This window comes from Macaca thibetana, chromosome 5, assembly GCF_024542745.1.
Source record: "Macaca thibetana thibetana isolate TM-01 chromosome 5, ASM2454274v1, whole genome shotgun sequence".
NCBI lineage: Eukaryota > Metazoa > Chordata > Mammalia > Primates > Cercopithecidae > Macaca > Macaca thibetana.
In genome coordinates this window covers 49,991,071-50,013,751 of record NC_065582.1, presented here as the reverse complement: position 1 = coordinate 50,013,751, position 22,681 = coordinate 49,991,071, and the positions used below count along the sequence as shown (strand labels likewise).

General features: G+C 40.1%; 2 protein-coding genes across 22 annotated transcripts in view; both read right to left on the bottom strand.

Moving 5' to 3' along the window:
* The window catches only part of NDUFC1 (NADH:ubiquinone oxidoreductase subunit C1), an 829,703-nt gene that overhangs the window by 238,119 nt on the left and 568,903 nt on the right, over window positions 1–22,681 (bottom strand). The gene's annotated exons all lie outside the window — the stretch shown is intronic.
* The window catches only part of SETD7 (SET domain containing 7, histone lysine methyltransferase), a 54,556-nt gene that overhangs the window by 15,938 nt on the left and 15,937 nt on the right, over window positions 1–22,681 (bottom strand). For all 7 annotated transcript variants that reach the window (XR_007725660.1, XR_007725662.1, XR_007725661.1 and 4 more), the window contains 3 exons: window positions 12,512–12,713; window positions 8,056–8,245; window positions 2,138–2,219 (listed from right to left, as the gene is read on the bottom strand). Coding sequence is in view for 4 of the 7 variants with exons in the window: in XM_050790245.1 (XP_050646202.1) it covers window positions 2,138–2,219; window positions 8,056–8,245; window positions 12,512–12,713 (474 nt within the window). In the remaining 3 variants the exon portion in view is untranslated. The remainder of the gene's footprint in view (window positions 1–2,137; window positions 2,220–8,055; window positions 8,246–12,511; window positions 12,714–22,681) is intronic.

Genomic DNA, 22,681 nt, shown 5'->3' with positions numbered 1-22,681 from the left:
CTGAGGTCAGGAGTTCAAGACCACCCTGGTCAACATGGTGAAACCCCATCTCTACTAAAAATACAAAAATTAGCTGGGTATGGTGGCGGGTGCCTGTAATCCCAGTTACTCGGGAGGCTGAGGCAGGAGACTCGCTTGAACCCAGGCGGCGGAGATTGCAGTGAGCTGAAATTGCGTCATTGCACTCCAGCCTGGGCGACAAGAGCAAGACTCTGTCTTAAAAAAAAAAAAAAAGAAAAGAAAAAAGCACTCATAATTATGGAACTGGATTTAATCAGACACTGGGATGGAATGACCCTACAGGAACTGATCATCTGTAATTTTAGTTACATGGCTCATGCTTATTCATGAACTGGAAGACTAATTTATTGCTTTCAACTCTTTACTTCTTCCCTGTGATAGAATTATATACATCCTGCCACTTTGCCACGTGACCTTGTAGTGCCTCCCTCAGGGTGGGTGGAGGATACTGACTTCTCACTTGGCCATCTGATCTGCTTTGCTGGTAGAACATGGGCAGAAGTGGCTGCAGGCAGGTCTCAGGTGTGAAGGGCTGGGGCAAATTTCTGATGGCTTCCTCCAGACTTTTCACTGTCACCACTAGAAGAATATGCCCTAGGGGGCTGTTGCTCCCTGTTTCTCTTGTAAAGAAAACATGTGAAACAGACTTGAACCCAACTTGAAACCTGGAGTCCAGCCTAAGCCAGCTGAGCTTAGCTGATTCCAGTCAAAAGTGGCTGAACCTCAGCCAACCTACAGAACTATGAGTGTAAAACAAAATGTTTGGTTCTGTAAACCACTGAGAGTTCTGAGGGCATCATTATGCAGCCTCATCACAACAATAATAACAGAAAAGACTAACACATATGGCTACGGTCTTGTGTTTCAGAGCTAACAAAAAAGCTAAACCCTTCCCTTTGTAACTGGGCCAGAGCCTCATGTCAAAAAAGAGTCCATTCGTCATTGTGACCTTGTGGGGTCAGCCCTATCAGTCGAATGGGGGAAGAGGCCTATTTCTCAGATGGGAACAGAAACTCAATGGGAGGTAAGCCATGATTACAAAAAGTGAGGCAAAGAGAAAACCAATTTCAGATAGTACGCTTACTCATAAACAGATCTGTTGCTAAGGAATAAGAACAATCCCAGAGAGGGTACCAGAGAAAGCCACATCAAGACTCAAGAGCTACAGTTTAGCCATCCTCATAAATAAGACATGAAGTGCGACAGGACGTGACCCTCTGGGGGTGGGCTTACAAACCAGAAACTTGTCATTTATAAGCTAGAATGTTTTTATGCCTCTCTCTTACACTTTCTTTGTTTCACTCTTGTCTTCTCTTAGTGAAAGAAAGAAACTGTCTTGTGTTCCAGAACACCTCAGCTGGACTAAGATGAAATGGAGGCATCCTGTGTGCACAGGCTAGAGCTTTAAAGAGCATGAAATGTTCCCCTAGAGGGCCAGCATGTGACTGTAGCACAGACTGTAAGAACGGGATGCTCGGCCAGGACATATCTGGCTGCCTGGCTCAACTGCCTTTTTTTTTTTTTTTTTTTTTTTTTTATGGAGTCTCGCTCTGTTGCCTAGGCTGGAGTGCAATGGCATGATCTCGGCTCACCGTAACCTCTGCCTTCCAGGTTGAAGCAATTCTTGTGCCTCAGCCTCCTGAGTAGCTGGGATTACAGGCATACGCCATAACACCTGGCTAATTTTTGTATTTTTAGTGGAGATGGGGTTTCACCATGTTGGCCAGGATGATCTTGAACACATGACCTCAAGTGATCTGCCTGCCTTGGCCTCCCAAATTGCTGGGATTACAGGCATAAGCCACCATGCCCAGCCTCAACTGCTCTTTCTACCTGGAGGTTATACTTTAGGACAGACACACAAGCTGTTCTGTGATTTATGGGTGGGGAAACTCTCTTACAGGGTCAGATTCTACATAAGAATAAAAACACTGTTCCTCAGAATATAGAAATATTTATTTGAGGATTTGCAAAGGAAAAGGACACTTTAATGAGGAGCTTGGTCTGAGCTGGAACCTAGCCTGGGCAGAGAGTCACAGAGGTGCATAAGTTCCTACCACTAGGCTTCTTTAACCTCACATAAACAGTGCAATTAAAACCACAAGGAGGACATTACCTTTCTGATTCATAAGGATCTGGAAGAAGAGCATTGGTAGAAATGCAAGATGAAGTCGACTTATCAAAGTGGTACACTGAATCTGAAAAGCAAACAAAAATATCAGTACAGGTGCAGAGTTAGGGAAGAGCATTTATAACACTTCTCTCTATTCATGGGATAACGGAGAGTTAAAAAACCAAAAGTCTTGATCAAGTTATACCAACTAGAATGAAGTTCTTCAATTTAAGTGGATACATTTTAGATTTACTCTTCACTTTTATCTTCAGGACTTCATGAACAGTCATCAGATGCATCTCTTAACATCCCAATTCGCTCTTGAATTTTCCTTATTAAAATGACTTAAAGGATGCTTGGGAATCAATAAAACGCTTTGTCATGAAATTCTGAGATCTCTTGGCTCAGATCAAATTGGATGATGGTTTTAAATTTTTCTGGTGGTTTTCCTCATTACAGATACAGTCTACAGAATCCAACAACTGAACCCTGGCAGTTGTCTCCTTCACTAAGAATAAAGTTCTGCCTCACCAGAATTAAGGAGAACAGCACTGCTTTTGATAAAGCATTAACAAAGTAATCTCCTTTCTATTATGGTGGTTCAGAAGCCAGTTAGTAATTTAGTCTAGAAACCAAGGCACACAACCGCCCGAGAATGAACACTGGCTCTCTGTGAATGGTTAGCCTGAGAGAATCTTCACAGAGAGCACTGAAGATAGATGCTCTGAAGGTTGATAGGGAAAGAAACAAGATTTAGAATCAGAGGGCTTACTCCTGCAAAGCAAATGATTATACACACTAAGGGAAAACTCATAATCCCATTAAGTAGTTCTTCAGTAGTTACCAATGGTCACTAGGTCCTCTTTCTGTTTGTTTGTGAGTGGCTTTTTTTGTACCACCAAAACCCCAAGGAATACCTCAAACTAAAAGTCAGAAACCAATCCAAATCAGTCAGTGTCTGCAACAGAAACAGACCATTTGAGTGTTTCAAAGAGAATTCAGTTCAGGGAATTGGTCATAGAGGGGATGGAATGCTGACAAGACAGATGGAGCCGTGAAGAGCCCAGACACTGGCAAGAGCGGGAAGCTGCCGCTGCAGGCGGGAGGGACAGAGCACACAGTGGTGCTCCTGGAGCTCTGGAGCTGGGTAGTTGGAACTAGCCTGGGCCTTCCTCAAGGGAGATGGAATCAGGAGGTGACGGGGCCACTGCTGGAGATGCTGGTTGACACAGAGAGGGCTTCTGCCTGCTGCCTTCTCCTGCTTTGTCCCCAGCCAGCCAGCAGCCTCCCTTTGGCCAAACTCAGACAGAAGTCAAACACACAGGAGCCTGAAAAACGCAGGCCACAAGGGGCAGCAGCCTCTTGCAATAATAGCAGGCAGTGAAAGAATGACGAATGGATTGGATCTGAGAGCAAAGTGGTAACAGACCACCAAGCAATCCATGAAAAGAATTTAAACCACCCTCCCCCACTTTTATTTTCTTTTCAGACAGTCTTACTCTGTCACTCAGGCTGGAGGGCAATGGTGTGATCTCAGCTCACTGCAACCTCCGCCTCCTGGGTTCAAGCAATTCTCCTGCCTCAGCCTCCCAAGCAGCTGGGATTACAGGTGCCTGTCACCATGCTTGGCTGGCTAATTTTTGTATTTTCAGTAGAGACGGGGTTCACCTTGTTGGCCAGGCTGGTCTGGAACTCCTGATCTCTAGTGATCCACCTGGCTCAGCCTCCCAAAGTGCGGGTATTATAGGCGTGAGCTGCTGTGCCCAGCCGCCACTTTTTAAAAAGAGCCAGAATTGTGCGTGGAATATATGTTCTATTGAGTGGAAATTCTCCTATGAACTTTCATCTAGCTCCTTAGACTAAAACTTTTATGACAAATGTACTGAGTGCCAACTACATGTACAACACTAGGGACTACGTAGATACAAAAAGGATTAACCTCTGTTGCTGCTTTCAGGGAGTGCATACTATCTCTTCCAATGCCTGCTGTCCCTTCTTCTGCTCCCTTAGACACGCACAGGCTGCAGGCACATCCTTTACTTTCCCTCCTTTCCTCTACAGAATGTTATGCCATTTGACTAGAATTCATTTATTCAATTGACAAACATTCATTATAAAAGGTGAGTTAAGCTTAAAAGATGGAGCAGGAATTAGCCGAGGAAAGCAGTTACTATGTGGAGGAGGGCTGACCAGGTAAGAAGAAATTCCAGCCAGTGGCATAGGTGAGAAACTCCACAGAAAGTACGTAGAGAACTAGAAGTAGTTTGTGGTGACAAAAGCACACAGAGAAAGGGAGAAGCTGGTGAGGCGACAGGCCAAGGAGTGTTTTACGTGAGATATTTGCATTAATTTCTCTCCTTCCCCAACCATTGGACCCTACAGTCACATAACCCTATACCCCCTAACCCACTGGCTAGTCAACAGGTCAATAATTATAACTGAAAGGGGAAGAGGAGAAACACAAACACAGAACATTAGACTAAAGATCTGTCCATGGGATCTTCAGAGTGCCAGAGCAGCCATGGTTCCTGGCCCTTTTGAGGCTCAAACTATTTAACATTTCAAAATACCTGAGGTCTGCAAGAATCTTGCTGTTAAATTCCCCGTCTTTTTTGCCTTAAGTTAATTTGAAGTGAATGTTTATTTGCAACCAGAAGTGTTTTTTTTTTTTTTTTTTGAGACAGAATCTCTGTGTGTCACCCAGGCTGGAGTGCAGGGGTGCTATCTTGGTTCACTGCAACCTCCACTTCCTGGGTTCAAGCGGTTCTTGCGCCTCAGCCTCCTGAGTAGCTGGGACTACAGGCATGCACCACCACACCCAGCTAAAGCAACCAGAAATTCTAAAAAAATAATAATTCCCTTGAGAATTCTCACTCTCAACATTTTTTTTTTTTTTTTTAAGACAGGGTCTCACTCCTGTCGCCCAGGCTGGAGTGCAGTGCACTCGGCTCACTCCAGCCTTGACTTCCTGAGCTCAGGTGATCCTCCCACCACTGTCTTCCAAGTAGCTGAGATTACGGGCACATGCCACCATGCCCAGCTAATATATATATATATTTTTTTTAGTAGAGACAGGATCTTACCATGCTGCCCAGGCTGATCTTGAACTTCTGGGCTCAAATGATCCATCCGGCTCAGCCTCCCAAAGTGCTAGGATTACAGCAGCGAGCCACCAGGCCCAGCCTACTGTTTCTTATTTATAGCAAGAAGAATGTAATAACAACAACTTTCATTACAGTGTTTTATGGTAGGTGCTAATATCCACATTTGGTAATGAGGAAACAGGTTCTGAAAAAATAAATAACTTGCCCAAGGATAATATAGTAAATGTTAGAGCTAGGTCTCAGATTAGGTGATTCTTAAATTCAGGCACCTGCCACTAAAAATGCTGCTACTTCTGAAGTTTTAAAATTGGCATCACCAATTGGGATCCTCCCTTGTTTCAAGTCTCCTCATTTCTAAATATTATAACAGTGTCTCCTTTTAGAACATAGATCAAGGGCATATATATCAGAGTTTGTAGTTCAAAGATTACTACCTCCTTTTTTTTTTAAATAAACTTTTCATTTTGGAGTAATTTCAAATACATGACATGCATCACTTAATGAAGGGGATACGTTCTGAGAAATGTGTCGTGAGGCGAGTTGGTCATTATGCAAACATCAGAGAGTGTACTCATACAAACCTAGATGGTATAGCCAACTACAAACCTAAGGTATTAATAAATGGTACAGCCTATTGCTCCTAGGCTCCAAACCTGTACAGCGTGTAGGGAATACTGTAGACAACAGTAACCTAATGGGAAGGATTTGTGTATCTAAACATATCTATATATAGAAAAGATGCAGTAAAAATATGGTATAATCTTAGCTGAGTGCAGTAGTTTATGCCTGTAATCCCAGCACTATGAGAGTCTGAGGCAGGAAGATCGCTTGAGGCCAGGATTTTGAGACCAGCCTGAGCAATACAGCAATACCCTGTTTCTACAAAAAAATTAAAAATATTTAGCTGGGCGTTGTAGTGCATGCCTGTAGTCTTCGCTACTGGGGAGGCTGAGGCAGGAGAATTGCTTGAGCCCAGGAGCTCAAGGCTGCGGTGGGCTATGATAAGACCAGTCCACTCCAGTCTGGGCAACAGAGTGAAATCCTGTCCCTTAAAAAATAAAATGAAAATAAAAACAAAAATATGGCATAATCTTATGGTACCACAGTTATTATGGGCCCATGACTGTATATAGAAAAGTTGCAAAGAAAGCACAGAGCATCCTCACTGTTCCTCCTAATGTTAACTTCTTACAGTGCATGGTACATTTGTCAAAATTAAGAAACCAACACAGATACATTACTATGTACTAAACTCTAGACTTTATTTAGATTTCACCAGTTTTTCCACTAACGTCCTTTTTCTCTTCCAGGATCCAATCCAGAATCCCACATTGCATTTAGACTGTCTCCATTTTTAACTTAAAAAAACAAAAAAGACATTTAAAGCAACCCAAATTGGACCTAAATATAAATGCTAAATTTTTCACTTTTGGACAAGCTTCCTTTGGAGATTCTTCTTCAGATCCCAAATAACTAAATACTATTTAAGCCTATTAATGCCTAGATTTATTGTCTTTTCTATTTTTTTCTCCCTATAACCAAACCTGGATCAGAAATACATGCATATATTATTTTCAAGGAATCAGACCAATTCAATAGCTTTCTTAAGCTGTGCCACTCAAAATGCAAAATCTTGATTTTTCTTTGTATATTTTCCAGATTTTCTTTTTTTTGAGACGGAGTCTCGCTCTGTGGCCCAGGCTGGGGTGCAGTGGCCGGATCTCAGCTCACTGCAAGCTCCGCCTCCCAGGTTTACGCCATTCTCCTGCCTCAGCCTCCTGAGTAGCTGGGACTACAGGCGCCCGCCACCTCGCCTGGCTAGTTTTTTGTATTTTTTAGTAGACACGGGGTTTCACCATGTTAGCCAGGATGGTCTCGATCTCCTGACCTCGTGATCCGCCCGTCTCCGCCTCCCAAAGTGCTGGGATTACAGGCTTGAGCCACCGCGCCCGGCCCAGATTTTCTACACTTAGTAATTTTATGCTCAGAAAAAATGTTTAGTGTGACATGTGTACTTCTAAAAGGAAAATAATACTTTTTTCAAATATGGATTCCATTGGGTTCACTCATACACGTGCTCCATGCAAGATGTCGGGCTCGAGATGCCAATATGCATTTATATTTTCCAGTCACAGCTCAGGCTCAATCAACTTTACAGTTTAGAGATCTACTTGATTTGGTTCTTTATTATCATAGTGCAGTTTTTTGGAGAGATAACCTTTTGAAATCAATTGAATTACTGCTGTCATTTCTTTATTCCCTCACTATATGAGAATTATATACCTAGGCCCTTTGTCACATGACTTTTCGGTATCTCCCACTAATGTGCATGGTGTAATTTCCCTGTCTCACCGATGTCTGGCTTGGCCATGTGACTTGCTTTGATCAGTGAAAAGTGGGTGAAAGTGCCACCATGTCAGTTCCAAGGTGAGGTTTCAAAAGGCATCACAGGTATCTGCTTATGCTCTGACACTTCTGTGATCCACTGTGGGAAAATCTTGCCCCACATTGCCATTGTCCCTTCAGATTAGGTCCCAGAATTAAGACAGAGAGCTGACTCAAACCTGACCAGAAGCCTCAAGTCTGGCCTGGCCCCCTAAGCCCAGCCTCAGCCAGCTGGAGTACAGCTGCTCGGCAGAGCTGTGGTTGCTGTTGTAAGCCACTAGGGAGGTGCAGTGTCTGTTATACAATAAAACCTGACTAATACATGATTAAAGAGAACTACACAGAAAGGAAAAGAAAAGAAGCTTCTCTCAAATCAGCCCTAACAACCTGCTTTGGAATTGGAGCAACCCATCTGAAGCAGATTCAACTTACTTCCAGGCATCAGCTCAAAGTGAGGCCTCCCTTCTTCAGTGGACATAAGGGTGGCCAGTTTGCCTTCTATCATCTCTCCATCAATAAATTTCCCATACAGTGCGGTCCTCTCATCAGGGTACACATAGGCTATCTTCTCTCCAGTCATCTCCCCATCTTCATTTACTTCTCCTACAAGGCTTCCTCCATCCTGATGGGAGAAACCAAAAACCAGAAAATATTATATATAGTATGTCTAGGACATGAGTTCCAAGAAATTCCTCTTCTGCACTTCCATTATTAATATAGCACCAGTAGGGATAATAACAGTTTAGGAACCCGAACTTTTCACCTGGGTAAGAAAAACATGATGCATAGCTCCTCATCCAGCTCCATACAAATAAACTGCTAGAAAGTCATGTGCATATGGGGCATGTATGCCTGATTTAGAGAGTGGTAGACTCTGTTGCCGTTTGTAATCCGGGACAAGTTACTGATACTCTATCTTGGTTTGCTATCTAAGAAACAAATAATGTTTCTTTGATATTTGTAACATCAATTACCAACATTTAAAGGAAATGTAACTAAGTGTTATTTTTGGCCAAAATCAAATATGATGATGATCTTTAGCAAGACACTCCTACCCACTATTCATATGATCTCCCTTCTCGATGTTAAATTTTGGATTTCTAGTGTGTTAGGAAAATCTTCAGTTCAAATGTACTTAAGAATTAATTTAGTGTACATGAGTAAAGAGAGCTGTCTGCTCGTTTTCAGTGACAAACAAAAGGATGTCTGGACACTGCCTTTCTGAGACTCCTATACCATCACCTTTTCTGGAATTAAAAGGAAAAGTGAAAAAAGATCAACTAAATCCCACTCCCATCTCAATTCTTTCTTCCCACTCGATTTCCTGCTCCCTCTCACCTCCTTTCAGCAGAGGAGCCCACTGAGCTTCGTGCTTAACTCTTTCATTTATTTCACGCCTAAGGGTCATTGAGTACTTTAGGGCAGAGGCTATCATATAATTCTGTATCTTGATAAGTGGTAGGGACACAGTAGGTGATTCATAAACGCTTTTAAATTGAACTGGGTTACCAAAAAGTAATGAATAATTTAAGCTAGGATGCCAGAGATGTTTCTTTCCTTTTTTTTTTTCCCATCCAGAAGGTCCTCATGGTATAACTTTGAAAATTTAAGACCTTTGTGAGTTTGATATAACAATAGTAATGCCATGACATCTTTTAAAAGCATGGTTAATTTCTCCAACTTGAGGATCTAGGAACAGCTAGCTACTCAAAGTCAGTGATGTAGGATGACTTTTGAGTGATCCCAAATGCTGCCTTTTTTTTTTTTTTTTTTGCCTTCTAGGAAAAGAGCTGTAAATTAAAAAATGAATCGTGGCACTTACACAGAAAAAAAAATACTTAGAAGCATTTTTAATGGATAGAAAGTGCACTAGGGATAGTCATTGCTCTTTCTTCTCTTCAAGTTAATTCTTAATAATTGAGAATACATGGAGATGATACTTTCTGCAATGTCTGCCTTCAGGCTTTTAGTGATGATTATTGAATGGAAGGGTATAAGAGCATTTGTGCTTCTTATACTCTATGCCTAACATAAGCCACCATTACTATTTATTTAAAACAGAAGTCTGTCTTTCCAGGGTCTCACACCTTTCCCCTTAAATGTGTTTGATTTTATTTTATTTATTTATTTATTTATTTATTTTGAGACGGAGTCTCGCTCTGTCTCCCAGGCTGGAGTGCCGTGGCACAATCTTGGCTCACTGCAAGCTCCGCCTCCTGGGTTCACGCCATTCTCCTGCCTCAGCCTCCCGAGTAGCTGGGACTACAGGAGCCCGCCACCACGTCCGGCTAATTTTTTTGTATTTTTAGTAGAGACGGGGTTTCACCATGTTAGCCAGGATGGTCTCGATCTCCTGACCTCGGGATCCGCCCGCCTCAGTCTCCCAAAGTGCTGGGATTACAGGCGTGAGCCACCGCACCCGGCCCCTTAAATGTTTAAATTTCTGGTTTCAGAGGGAGTGAATTTATTTGTCCAGAATGATACAGTAGAAATTCTTCTTTCATTTCCAAAAGGAGTTATACATTTTTAATTAAACACCTTATATGAAAAACTTTTTCAAGGTACAGTTTTGAAAGAAATACACTGTTCTTAGAGTGAGCTGACAAATACGGACTGTAGAGAAAATCATCACATTTTCCTCCCCTTGTTCCTACTTTGGCCTGTTAAAAAAATTTCCTCCTCTGCTGTATCAGGTATCAGAGAGTGTGGGGGAAGAAAAGGCTGCTTTTCTCCTCTGCTCACTGGCTCCTCCTCATCGGGGGAGAAATCGTTCATTTGACTGGTGAGCAGCCAGGGTCTGACACTTACTGACACCCATTTCTCTACTGGCTGGGGGTTAAGAGGACAAAGGCTGCTTTTTTGCTCACCAACGCTCCTTCCTACGGCAGAGTCTTTGAGATTTAATAAGATAATTAAGGCTAAAGGTTAAAATGTAGCTATATATTTGGTTTTCAAAATGCAACCACACTGAGCGAGCCCAATTCATTCACCAATCTTGGCGCATCTTTGATCCCATCAGGGGACTTTAACTGACAATGTCACAAGTAAAATGACAGGTAGTAGAAGAATCTGGTAATCCAACACTTTGCCTCTTTCCTATCCTCATCTCTATGTAGAGAGTTCCACTTCTCCTGACTTCAAGATGCACTGTCACATCAGCAGTGCCCCAGCACTGGGCAGCAAGATGCATACCCTGGCTACTCACGAGGCCAGGTTTCAGTCCTCCTACACTAGGCAGCACCTCCACCACTTCTGATCTTTCTGCTTCTCTTCTCCTAAGCAGTACATGTTACAACTTTTGATCTATCACAGATCCTACCAAGAGGATATTTAAATGCTTTAGCAATTCTTAGAAAATGTTTTACAACATTATTTTCTTATGCCCTATTCCTAGATTATAACTTATTTTTTAAGAACAATAATGTGTAAGTGGATTTAGCTGGGATTACTTTTCTTAACTATGTAACTAATCATTTCTTTGTATTAGAACTTTTTAGTCATAAGGTTTCAGAGTAAAAAACGTATTTTCAGCTGGGCGTGGTGGCTCACGCCTGTAATCCTAGCACTTTGGGAGGCCAAGGCAAGGAAATCACCCGAGGTCAGGAGTTTGAGACCAGTGCCTGGCCAACATGGTGAAATCCCATCTTTACTAAAAATACAAAAAATTAGCTGGGCGTGGTGGCATGTGCCTGTAATCCCAGCTACCTGGGAGGCTGAGGCAGGAGAATTGCTTGAACCCAGGAGGTGGAGGTTGCAGTAAGCCGAGATGGCACCACTGCACTCCAGCCTGGGCAACAGAGTGAGACTCTGTCTCAAAACAAAAAAAGTATTTTGACTTAAGTTACGAACAAAATAAAATATTAAGTAAAATATTTTCTGGCCAGGTGTGGTGGCTCATGCCTATAATTTCAGCATTTCAGGAGGCCAAGGCAGGTGGATTGCTTGAGCCCAGGAGTTTGAGACTAGCCTGGGCAATATGGAGAAACCCTGTCCTTAAAAAAAAAAAACAAAAATATTAGCCAGATGTGGTGGCACATGCTTGTAATCCCAGCTACTCAGGAGGCTGAGGTGGGAAGATGGCTTGAGTCTGGGAGGTGGAGGTTGTAGTGAGCCAAGATTGTGCCACTGCACTCCAGCCTGGGCAACAGAGCAAGACCCTGTCTCAATAAATAAAAAATAAAATAAAATAAAAATAGTGTTTTCTAAGGTCTATTTTCTGAAACATTTTCTGGAAATTCACTAACAACAGATGGGACATTTGAAATGCAAACAAAAATTTGAGCATTAATTTCCAACCATGGGTTCTGCCATATCTTTTTACTTTAATAGACTCCAGAAATATAATAAAATGCTATCAAATACTCAAAGGTGAGTTATTTTTAATCACCTTAATTTAAACAATATAAACCATAAAACACCCTAAAAAGTAGTTAGTGGAATTATAAAATCAAGTAACAACAGTGCAGTAAGCTCCCCCAAATTAAAAATGGCTGGACTGGTTTTTACATATGAGAAACAGGGAATAAAACTAATAGCAACAATAAAATTTTCCACCATCTCCCTCTATGTGCCAAAAGAATTAAAAGCAATGTATTTTGCCTTTATTAGTGATACCATAAAACCAATTTGTCCCAATTTGTTTTAATCATGATTAATTACTCCTTTCCAAAACAATGCTGAAAAATAATTAATAATGGATTCAAGGGCCAACAATCTAAGCCAATAGTGAGTAACAGTGAGAGGTCATGCCTCATAAACTCTTGGCGTCAGCTATGGTGACTCTCAGGTTTCACAGCTCCCAAGTTCTAACACAGAATACATTCTACTCTTCATTGTGAAGAGTCACAATATGTTACTTTCCAGCAGAGTGAACAGTCACACGGCTTACTGGGTAATATATCCAGCACACTCCATGCCGAATGTTATCTTTATACTGCCCCTTGAAGATCAGTCTCCCATCTGTGTCGTATTCCTGGGCTGGACCGTTCAGCTCTCCGTCTATATACGTGCCCTGGAGAACTCCCCCATCTTCATAAGTGTAAACTCCCTGGCCCTGCAAGGCATCATCCACATAATAACCCTCCAGGGTGCTGTGAGGAAAGGAAAAACAAAAAGGAATAGTCAGACCATGACTCGACTCTCTTAGAAGAAAGGATCATATCCAAGGAACTGCATGCCCAGTTGTGTCAGCCCTGACATGGATTCAGTGCAGCCTCCTAAATTATCATTGACTGCTAGGGAAAGACGCTTTAGGGACATGGGTAAGACTGAGAAGAAAGATGGAGATTTAATACCTAATCTCACAGTTCCTGGGAATCCTTTTACTCTGCTGGAGAAAATAGAGAAGAAAAAAGCTACTGATGGAAACTAAGAACAAGTTCACTTGAATATGTTTCCAGGCAATAGAAATTCTGATGTTACCTGTTCCACACACAAACCATTCATGTCTAATTTCCCTCAAGAGTGCTCCAGAATTCACTGGTAGTTCTCAAGGGTCTTTCAGATGGCTTGTATACAGTAATCTCTAATGATAAAACGTGGCTTAAAGTGTGTGAATGTCTACATATTTGTTTCAAGTCACTAATGTATTATTTATCAGTGATAGCCATAATTGGTAGTGATACAATACTTCCATCTCCTTGGAAGACATATGGGGATTTATTTAAGTATATCTATGTATGTATATATATCTATGTATGTACATGTGTATGTGTGTGTGTATACATATACATACATCCATAATCATGGCCAGCAGGGGCAAGTAAGGAAGACTGCAGGCTCCACCCTGCTAATATCCTGATAGTTTGAGACCCATGGTCCTACACAAGAAGAAAGCTCACAGGGGTGCTCACGGTGACTTTACCAGTACTTCTCCATCTCTCTCCTTGTAATACACATTTGCAAGTTCAAGAACATGTTTTCATTCTTAGCCTCTGAAAGTCCCTATGAAATGAAACTAACTTTACCCAAAATTCCCTTTAAGTACTAAAATTTGGAATAAGGAAAGACCAACTCAAATTATCTTTAAAATTTTAAATGTAAGAAAATTTTGAAACAAAGACAGCTTGTTTATTTTAACAGAGGCAGGTAGCATTTATTCATTAATTCAACTAGTAAATTTTTTTTTTTTTTTTTTGAGACAGGATCTTGCTCTATCACCCAGGCTGGAGTGCAGTGGCATGATCAAGGCTCACTGCAGCCTTGAGCTCCTGGGGCTTAAGTCATCTTCCCACCTCAGCCTCCCAAGTAGCTGGGACCACAGGTATGTGCCACCACACCTGGCTAATTTTTGTATTTTTTGTAGAGATGAAGTTTTGTCATGTTACATAGGCTGGTCTTGAACTCCTGGGCTCAAGGGATCCACCTACCTCGGCCTCCCAGCCACAACTAGTCAACATCTATAGTGTGCCTTCTCAGTAGCAAGCATTGTGTGAGGCTCTAGAGGAGATAAGGAACAAAACAAACACAATGGTATAGGAGAGACTGGCAAGACACACTGTGAACTGGAGCAGATGGGATGCAAAGAGGGCCATGAGGACTTAAGTGGCTGCACCTGACTCTGCCTGGTAAAGTCTTGACTTATTTCAATGAATAACTGAGAATGATCTATAATTATTAAATGAAAAGCACATTCTAAACAACGATAGCTTCTGGTTAAAAGGTAATTACACTATTTGTAGTCTCCCAAGGAGATAAATAGTTTTCTTTCAGTTTTATTTGTACTATCAATGACAAATAGGCTTCCTAAATTCATGAAGAGAATAAAGTACACTTTAGCATAGCTTTTGCATAAATAATCAAAATTCTAAAACAGTGAGGTTGGAAGTAATGAGATTCAACTGTCATTAGACTCCCACAATTAAAAAAAAAATCCTTGGTGAAGGGTACTAATCAAGTGACATAATGATGTAATTTATGTAGTGCAAGAAACTATTTATTCATTTATCTTCATTTTTAGGATTGCCAGTTATGATACAGGATTCCCAGCTAAGTCTGAATTTCAGATAAACAACAAATAATTTTTTAGTTTATGTATGTTCCAAATAGTGAATGGGACATAATTATACTTACATTTTTTTGTTGAGCAAATTCCAGTTTAACTGGGTGTCCTGGATTTAGCTAGATTTTTATTTGCTCATCCTGGCAACCCTATTGACTTTGGATTCTCAGCAGTATTCAAAATGTTCCTGTGTGAGTTTGGGTAGAATTACTTCCTGACAGACTAGTCTGCCAATATTTCTCAGGGTTATGATCAAATCTACAAGACATAAGTCTTGCAAATCAGACAAAAAATAATATGGCCTTGCAGACATTTCCCCCAACTGTATTCAGTGGCTTGTCCTAACCTCCCTTACCTGTGGAGCCCATCTTCATGTATCTATCAGAGTAAGAAGAACAAACTGCTATTTCCCTCTTAGCCCAACTGACTCAAGGTACACAAATGCAAATTCTTAAGGCATTGAAAAGCAAATCTTACTGCATTATTGTTTCAGCCATCTGACTGAGGCCACAGCTTAGCTTGCTTGGCAACTTTTAATAGTAACTTGGATGAAATCTGATGACAAAAGGGGGCATATTAAACACATAAACTGGGTTCTTCAGGGTAAAAAAAAGTGATGTCTTTAAAATCCTCTGTCGTTGAGGAAATAAAATATACGTTTCTTAGACTGGCATTCAAGGCACTACCTTTCTCTCTAACTGCTCTTTCCAGAGGAGGCTGGCAAACTATGGTCTGCTGACTGTTTTTGTAAATAAAGTTTACTGGAACAAAGCCATGCATATTCCTTTCTACATCGTCTATGGCTGCTTTCATACTACAAGAGCAGTGTTGAATTGCTGCAGCAGAGACCGTATGTGGCCTACAGAGCCTCGATTTTACTCTCACCACATACAGAAAAAGTTTGCTTATCCCTGCTCTAAAAAGCTCTGCTCATATTGAAAGTTTACTCACTGACCTTTATATAGCTTAGCTTCCACACTATATTTTTCCTTGCTTTCCATAAAACATATGTGAGGAAACGTTTAAAATCCTTAAGGACAGCCAGGGGGAAAAAAAGTTATGACTTCTTTTTCTTTTCTTTTTTCTTCATTGAAAACAAAAATAATTGTGGGCTAATAATGACTATTCTGAAATTTCTGGCATTTTTCTATCGAAAAAGAAAGAAGCCACTGGGTGCAGTGGCTCACGCCTGTAATTCCAGCACTTTGGGAAGCCAAGGCAGGTGGATTGCTTGAGGCCAGGAGTTTAAGACTAGCCTGGCCAACATGGTAAAACCCCAGTTCTACTAAAAATACAAAAATTAGCCAGGGGTGGTAGCACATGCTTGTAATCCCAGCTACTCAGAAGGGTGAGGCACAAGAATCATTTGAACCCAAGAGGGAGAGGTTGCAGTGAGCGGAGATGGTGCCACTGCACTCCAGCCTGGGTGACAGCGAGAATCTGTCTCAAAAAAAAAAAAAAAAGACCGGGCATGGTGGTTCATGCCTGTAATCCTGGCCCTTTGGAGGCTGAGGCAGGAGGATCACCTGAGGTCAGGAGTTTAAAACTAGCCTGGCCAACATGGTGAAACCCCCTCTCTACTAAAAATACAAAAATTAGCTGGGCATGGTGGCAGGCACCTGTAATCCCAGCTACTCCAAAGGCTGAGGCACGAGAATTGCTTGAGCCCAGGAGGCAGAGGTTGCAGTGAACCGAGATTTTGCCACTGCATTCTAACCTGGGCAACAGAGGGAGACTTCATCTCAAAAAAAAAAAAAAAAAAAAAAAAAGAAAGAAAAGAAAAAGAAAAAAGAAAGAAGCCATGGGAAAATGACATTATTTTGTATCCATTAAAATGTTAATATCTGGTCATATTTGAAAAGTAGGTACATAGAAATAGCCTTCTAATGTTTCTTGGTGAAACTGGATTGAGAGCTGGGTTTCAGAGCAAGTCTGCTGGTTACCGTCTTAAACAGAGCCTACTCATCATCCGCAGGGAGCCTCATTTTCCTACAAAGTAAATCTATCCTGATCTTGGCAGCCCCGCCGTGCACATTACTCATCGGAGCCTAGGCATGTACTATTACAGAACACTCCACGTCTTTATTGATGTTAAATTTACGTGTCCTATTTCTCTAACTAGATTGTAAGCCCTTTATGGGAACAAATTAGGAAATATGCATCCACGTATCCCTCTCCTAACATATAAACTTCATATTGATAATTCCTAAGCAAAAGAATAGAAATGGAAAGCAGGATCATTTTGCATTGAGAAGAGAAGATTGAGAAGGAACATGACAGTGTTATTCAAGTGCAGGGAGCATTCTTTATATGAATTCGATACGCCTATAGGCTGTACGTGAGCAAAGTTTCTTAAACTTCCTATGCTTCATTTCTTCATTTGTAAATTGGACTACTCAGAGCATTGTTATAAGGGTTAAATGGGTTAATACATATCAAATGCTTAGAATATGGTCTGGCACATAGTGATTGCTTAAATAAAGAACAGCTATTATTATTAAACATGCATATTCATGTGTATGATGGCAAGCTTCCTACTAAAAAACTGGGTTTAAAAAGCATCATCAAAGAAACAGTTATGAAACACTGAAATAGATAAAGAAATTTATAAAACTGCATTAAATCTATTTTTAAAGAATAAGCAAGAAAAATTCCTATCTGCAATAATTTATGAGTGATCCAATTGACTGGAAAAAAATAAGTGCCTCTAAAAAAAAGCAGTATGTGTTCACTGTAAAACAAACACATAAAAAGCAACTCAAGCAGTACTAAGATGCAGAAAGTAGAAATTCTCAGTCCTCTTCCCCAATTTCACATATAATATTTAAGACTTTTTTCATTTCTTTTTTTAAGATGAAGTCTTGCTCTGTTGCCTAGGCTGGAATACAGTGGTACGATCTCGGCTCACTGCAATCTCTGCCTCCTGGGTTCAAGCAATTCTCTTGCCTCAGCCTCCTGAGTAGCTGGGATCACAGGTGTGTGCCACCACACCTGGTTAATTTTTGCATTTTTAGTAGAGATGGGTTTTCACCGTGTTGACTAACCTGGTCTTGAACTCCTGACCTCAAGTGATCCACCCGACTTAGCCTCCCAAAGTGCTGGGATTACAGGCGTGAGCCACCACACCCGGCCACTCTCCTCATTTCTATACCATGCATTTTCCTACCTTTTTTGTTATTTTAATAAAAATGGGATCATACTATACAGAATGTTCTTAACGTGCTTAACTTGTATTTAAAGTTCCTTTCAACATCTTGGCAGATTCTTTAGTATGTTAAGAAATTACAAAAATGGTCTTACAATTGTATGATTTTTCTGGTACCATCATCTGAATCAAACAACTGGAAAATGTTGAGGAAATTAAAACAAATTTTAATTAAATTTCTTTTTCTGCACATAGACTAATTTTGCCTGTTTTATCCAACCTCTTGTACTTAGCAGTTAAATTTTGAGAAATCAGTTGAATTAAGAAATCTGACTTACAAAGAAATGGAGAAATTCTATAGTTGTTTTCCTAGACTTACATATATGTATTTCCTAGACTTACATATCTGTATTTTATTCAGATATTGCTGTATTTTCATTAAAAATTCCTGTTAGTATTTGAATATAGAAAACTGTTCTTGGAGATTTAACAGTGTTGGCTTTTCTTCATGGTTCTGGGGTCTAGAAGGTTTTGGACTTTCCGCCTCCTGGGGCCTAAATTCTGTTCCCTTCCTTCCACTGTGTTTCCTTCCTTTTGTCAGACCTAGCAATACAATAACCGAGAGGAAATTTAAAAATGAATCATCACTCCTTAAACTCCCAGCTCTAACCAAATTGAATTGTGACCCTTAGAATGAAAACATTATTTTATGAATTAGTTTATATAACAATATATATGATCTTTGGAAACACTGCAAACTAAGCAAAGAGCAGCAACAGGAGATCCAACCCATCTGCTAGAACTATTTCCAGTCAGAAACTTCAACTTCTTCCAACGTGTTACAGCAAGTTTGATGGAGAACTCTAATGCTTCCATATAATATAATGTACTGGCTATCTTTGAAGGTTTTCTTTTTTTTTTTTTAATCTTTTAAGAGAAGATCTACGAGTCTACTATAGATCTAATTATTATAAAGCCTCAAAATAACAGTAAAATATTTGAAGAGTAATGAAATTTAGTTTTGCTTTCTAAAAACAAACCTAAAGAAAACTTTCTGCTACGGACTAAATGTTTGTGTCTCCCCAAATTCCTGTGTTGAACTCCTAACACCCAATATAATGGTATTAAGAGGCAGGGCCTTTGGGAGGTGATTTGGTCCCAAGGGAAGAGCCCTCTTGAATGGGATTAATGCCCTTATAAAAAGACATCAGAAAGCTTGTTTTCTCTCCCTTTACTCTCCGCCATGTGAGGATATCGAGAAGATGGACATCTGAAAACTAGGAAGTGGGCCCTCGACAGATACAAAGTGTAGGTGCCCTGATTTTGGCCTTGGGAAGTACAGAACTGTGAAAGTCCAGCCTCCAGAACTGTGAGAAATAAATTTCTGTTGTCTAAGCCACCCAGTCTATGGAATTTGTTATAGCAGCCCAAACTGACTAAGACACTCTCCTAATAATTATTAATAATAATAGTAACAACAACAATGATAAAATAATAATCCATCCTTTCCCCTGAGCACCTTCTAAGTGTCCTACACTTTAAGGGTCTTTACAGGTTTTCTCATTCAATCACAACAATCCTGAAAAGCAGCTATAATTATCTACATTTTGCAAATTAAGAAAACAGAAGTTCAGGGGGGCCAAATAGCTAGAACAGAATTCTTCGGAATTGATTCCTCAGGAAAACTTTCTGTCAATCTTCCAAGCTCCTCCCAAGTTGTTAAGGCCCCCACAAGAACATAACTGAATTCACTCCAGGACTCTTTGTAACATTTCACAACTATGGCTGATGAGTAACTTCAAGGAAAATTAAAGAATGGAAGAAAGGCAGTCAGGCCCACAGCTATTTCCCTGCTTCAAGTTGGAAGATGGTAGCAGATATAGTGAAAGAGAGGGCTGGCTCTAGAACTGAATTCGCCTTGGTGTCAGTCTCCGCTCCAATCATTTTTAACTAGGTCACCTGGGGCAAGTTATTTAGCCACTCTGCGCCTTAGTTTCTTCGTATGTCAAATGGGATTATAAAACCCGCCTCCTAGATTGTTATCAAGACCATGTGTCCAGTGTTGAAGACATGGTAGTTATTCAATGTTATCCATTTCATTTGCACTGTTGTTGTTATTCAATGTTATCCATTTCATTTGCACTCTCTTCTTGCATGTCACAAAATTTTTTTTCCTCAATCAGAACTGTTTGTTGGAATACAGATGAATATATTCGCTGGGGCTGGTTCCAACAAAAGCTAGAGGATGGTCAGGAACACAAAAGAAACTTTTGCCTCGTGTGGGAGGTTGGAATGCATGACTTCAGAAGTCCGATCCAACTCTAATTTCTCTGAATTGTGATCAAGCACTTTCTGAAAACTAAACACAAGAAATCCTGCATAGACTTGACACCTGGAGAATGCCATCCTTTCTCAGTGGCTCATGAGATGGGTGACCTTGCTTAGGTTATTTGGCCAGTGATAAATTACAAGGAGCCCTCTTGGCAAATGTAGCCAAACAACATCAGAAAAGGACTTGGGCACAGGAGAAAGAAGCCATGGAGTAGTAAATCCTTTTAACATCTAATTGGCATGTGAAGGAGAGGCATCAACAACATAAACAAATAAAGCTGAATGAATTACCTAATCTCCACTTCATAATTAGGCTAAAAACCACAGGACCCTAGTATTCCGCAGCCCCCGCAAAGCCAGTCTGAAGAAATATCTCTTTCTTGTTACCATTCTAGGATTGGGAAAAGTCTTGCCTTTAGGTTCATAAATCATGGTCAAAATAAGAACAATTAGGAAAGATACATGAAAATAAACATCCAGAGTCGAAGATTAGTATAAAAATTAGAGATGTGTGTATCAAAATATTTTGAACACTACACGTTTTCATCACATCCCATGGTACTCCAGCAAATCCACCAGTGCCAGACAGACTCCAGATCCACACCAACAAAGCCTCAAGATTCCTGTCACCACGCTGCATAAATTCCTTTATCTCAGGACCAGAGTGGATGTAAAGAAGTCCCAGTTACTGAATCTCAGGATAATTTTCTTCTTTCCTTTTAACAGAGGAGGTGGGAATGGACACAATAGCTGCTTAAAAAACAATTTTAAAAACAAGGGTATGTTCTCATTCATTCCTTATTTGTAGGGCAAACCATTGGTAAAGCATGAGTATTCTGATTTTAGGTTTCTGACTTAATAAGCTGGTTGTAGTAACTTAGCTTTTCTGTTCCACATTTTGTCATATAACGAAGAGAAGAGTAAGTATTATGATCTCAAAACTAGCAAACATTCTGAATCTGAGACAGTTGTGAACAGGTAAACAATGTACATTTTGGCTATTTAAACTGATTTAGAAATAAATAGCTATTTCTTCTGTATGTTGAAGAGGTATCTGCACTTTCATGTTTATTGCACTGTTCACAACAGCCAAAATATGAAATCAACCCAAGTTTCCATTAATGGATGAATGGATAAAGAAAATGTGGTATACACGTACACAATGGTATACTATTCAGCATAAAAACAAAACAAAATCCTGTCGTTTGTGACAATGTGAATGATCCTAGAGGACATCATGTAAAGTGAAATAAGCCAAGCACAAAAGGACAAATACTGCATGATCTCACTTGCATGTGGGGAATCTGAAAAAGCTGATCTTACAGAAGTAGAGAATAGAACAGTGGTTAACAGAGGCTGGGGAAAAGAAGGCAGGAGGGAAGGACGGGGAGAGGTTGGTCAACAGGTACAAAGTTACAGTTAGATAGCAGGAATAAGTTCTGGTGTTCTATTACATAATAGGGTGACTACAGTCAATAATAATATATTGTATACTTCAAAATAGCTAGAAGAGGGGATTTTGAATGTTCTCACCACAAGGAAATGATGAATCTTTGAGGTGATAGATATGCTAATTGCCCTGATTGATCATTACACAATGTATTTATGTATCAAAACATCACACTTTACCCCAGAAAAATGGACAATTACATGTCAATTAAAATAAAACTTTAAAAATAGCTATTTCTATATTTTACCTTGAATATATTTAGTTAAGAAGCACAAATTCTCTGCCAATAGTAATTACTTCTATGGCATAGGTTGGGGTTAAAAAAAGAGGGGGAGCACTTTCACTTTTTACATTTCTGAATTTGAAGTTTTTTTTATTCCACTAAGCATTTGTTATGTTTGCAATTTAAAAACAAAATAAAATATTCTGCTTCTATTTACAAATTTGGTTTTAAAATTTCACAGGGCCATTTTGCCTGGTTATCTGGATATCTGAAATTCTTATTCAGATTTATCTCATTCGATGTCAAGGGAAACACTGATTCTAGAATTTTCTGGATATGTTTATATTTGTTTGGATACTTCTCATAAATCATATACTGGGGTTCAGTTTTCATATAAGATTAGAATACTTAGGCCAAGTCTTCTGTTACTACACTGTGATTTTCCTTGTCTCTTTCCAAACATAGGTTCCCACAATTGCAGACAAACTCTTTGATGGGACATAAACCAGCATAACAGGTTTCAACAACTTTCTTCAATCCAAAGCTTTTGTCTCCTCGCTTATTTCAAAACCTAATACCAGCCTCTTTTAAGGAATTTTTCCAGACCAAAGGTTGATGACTGACAATAAAGGCAAAGCATTCCCACTTAATTTTACCCAACACATCAGGCCCTAAAAGCCGGGGGTGGGAACAGGGAGAAAAACTAATAGACAAATATAATAATAACTACTTCATGTAGAAACAACTGACTTATCCATAATCAAATCCCACATCTGCCTTAGAAAACCCTGGTAGATTGTTGGCCTTTTTTTCAGTTGTAAGACTCTCTTACTAATTTTTACAGCAAATCCTTTTAGCAGATGTCTGGTAACGTGATCAGTATTTGGGTTTAAGAAGATGACGACAACC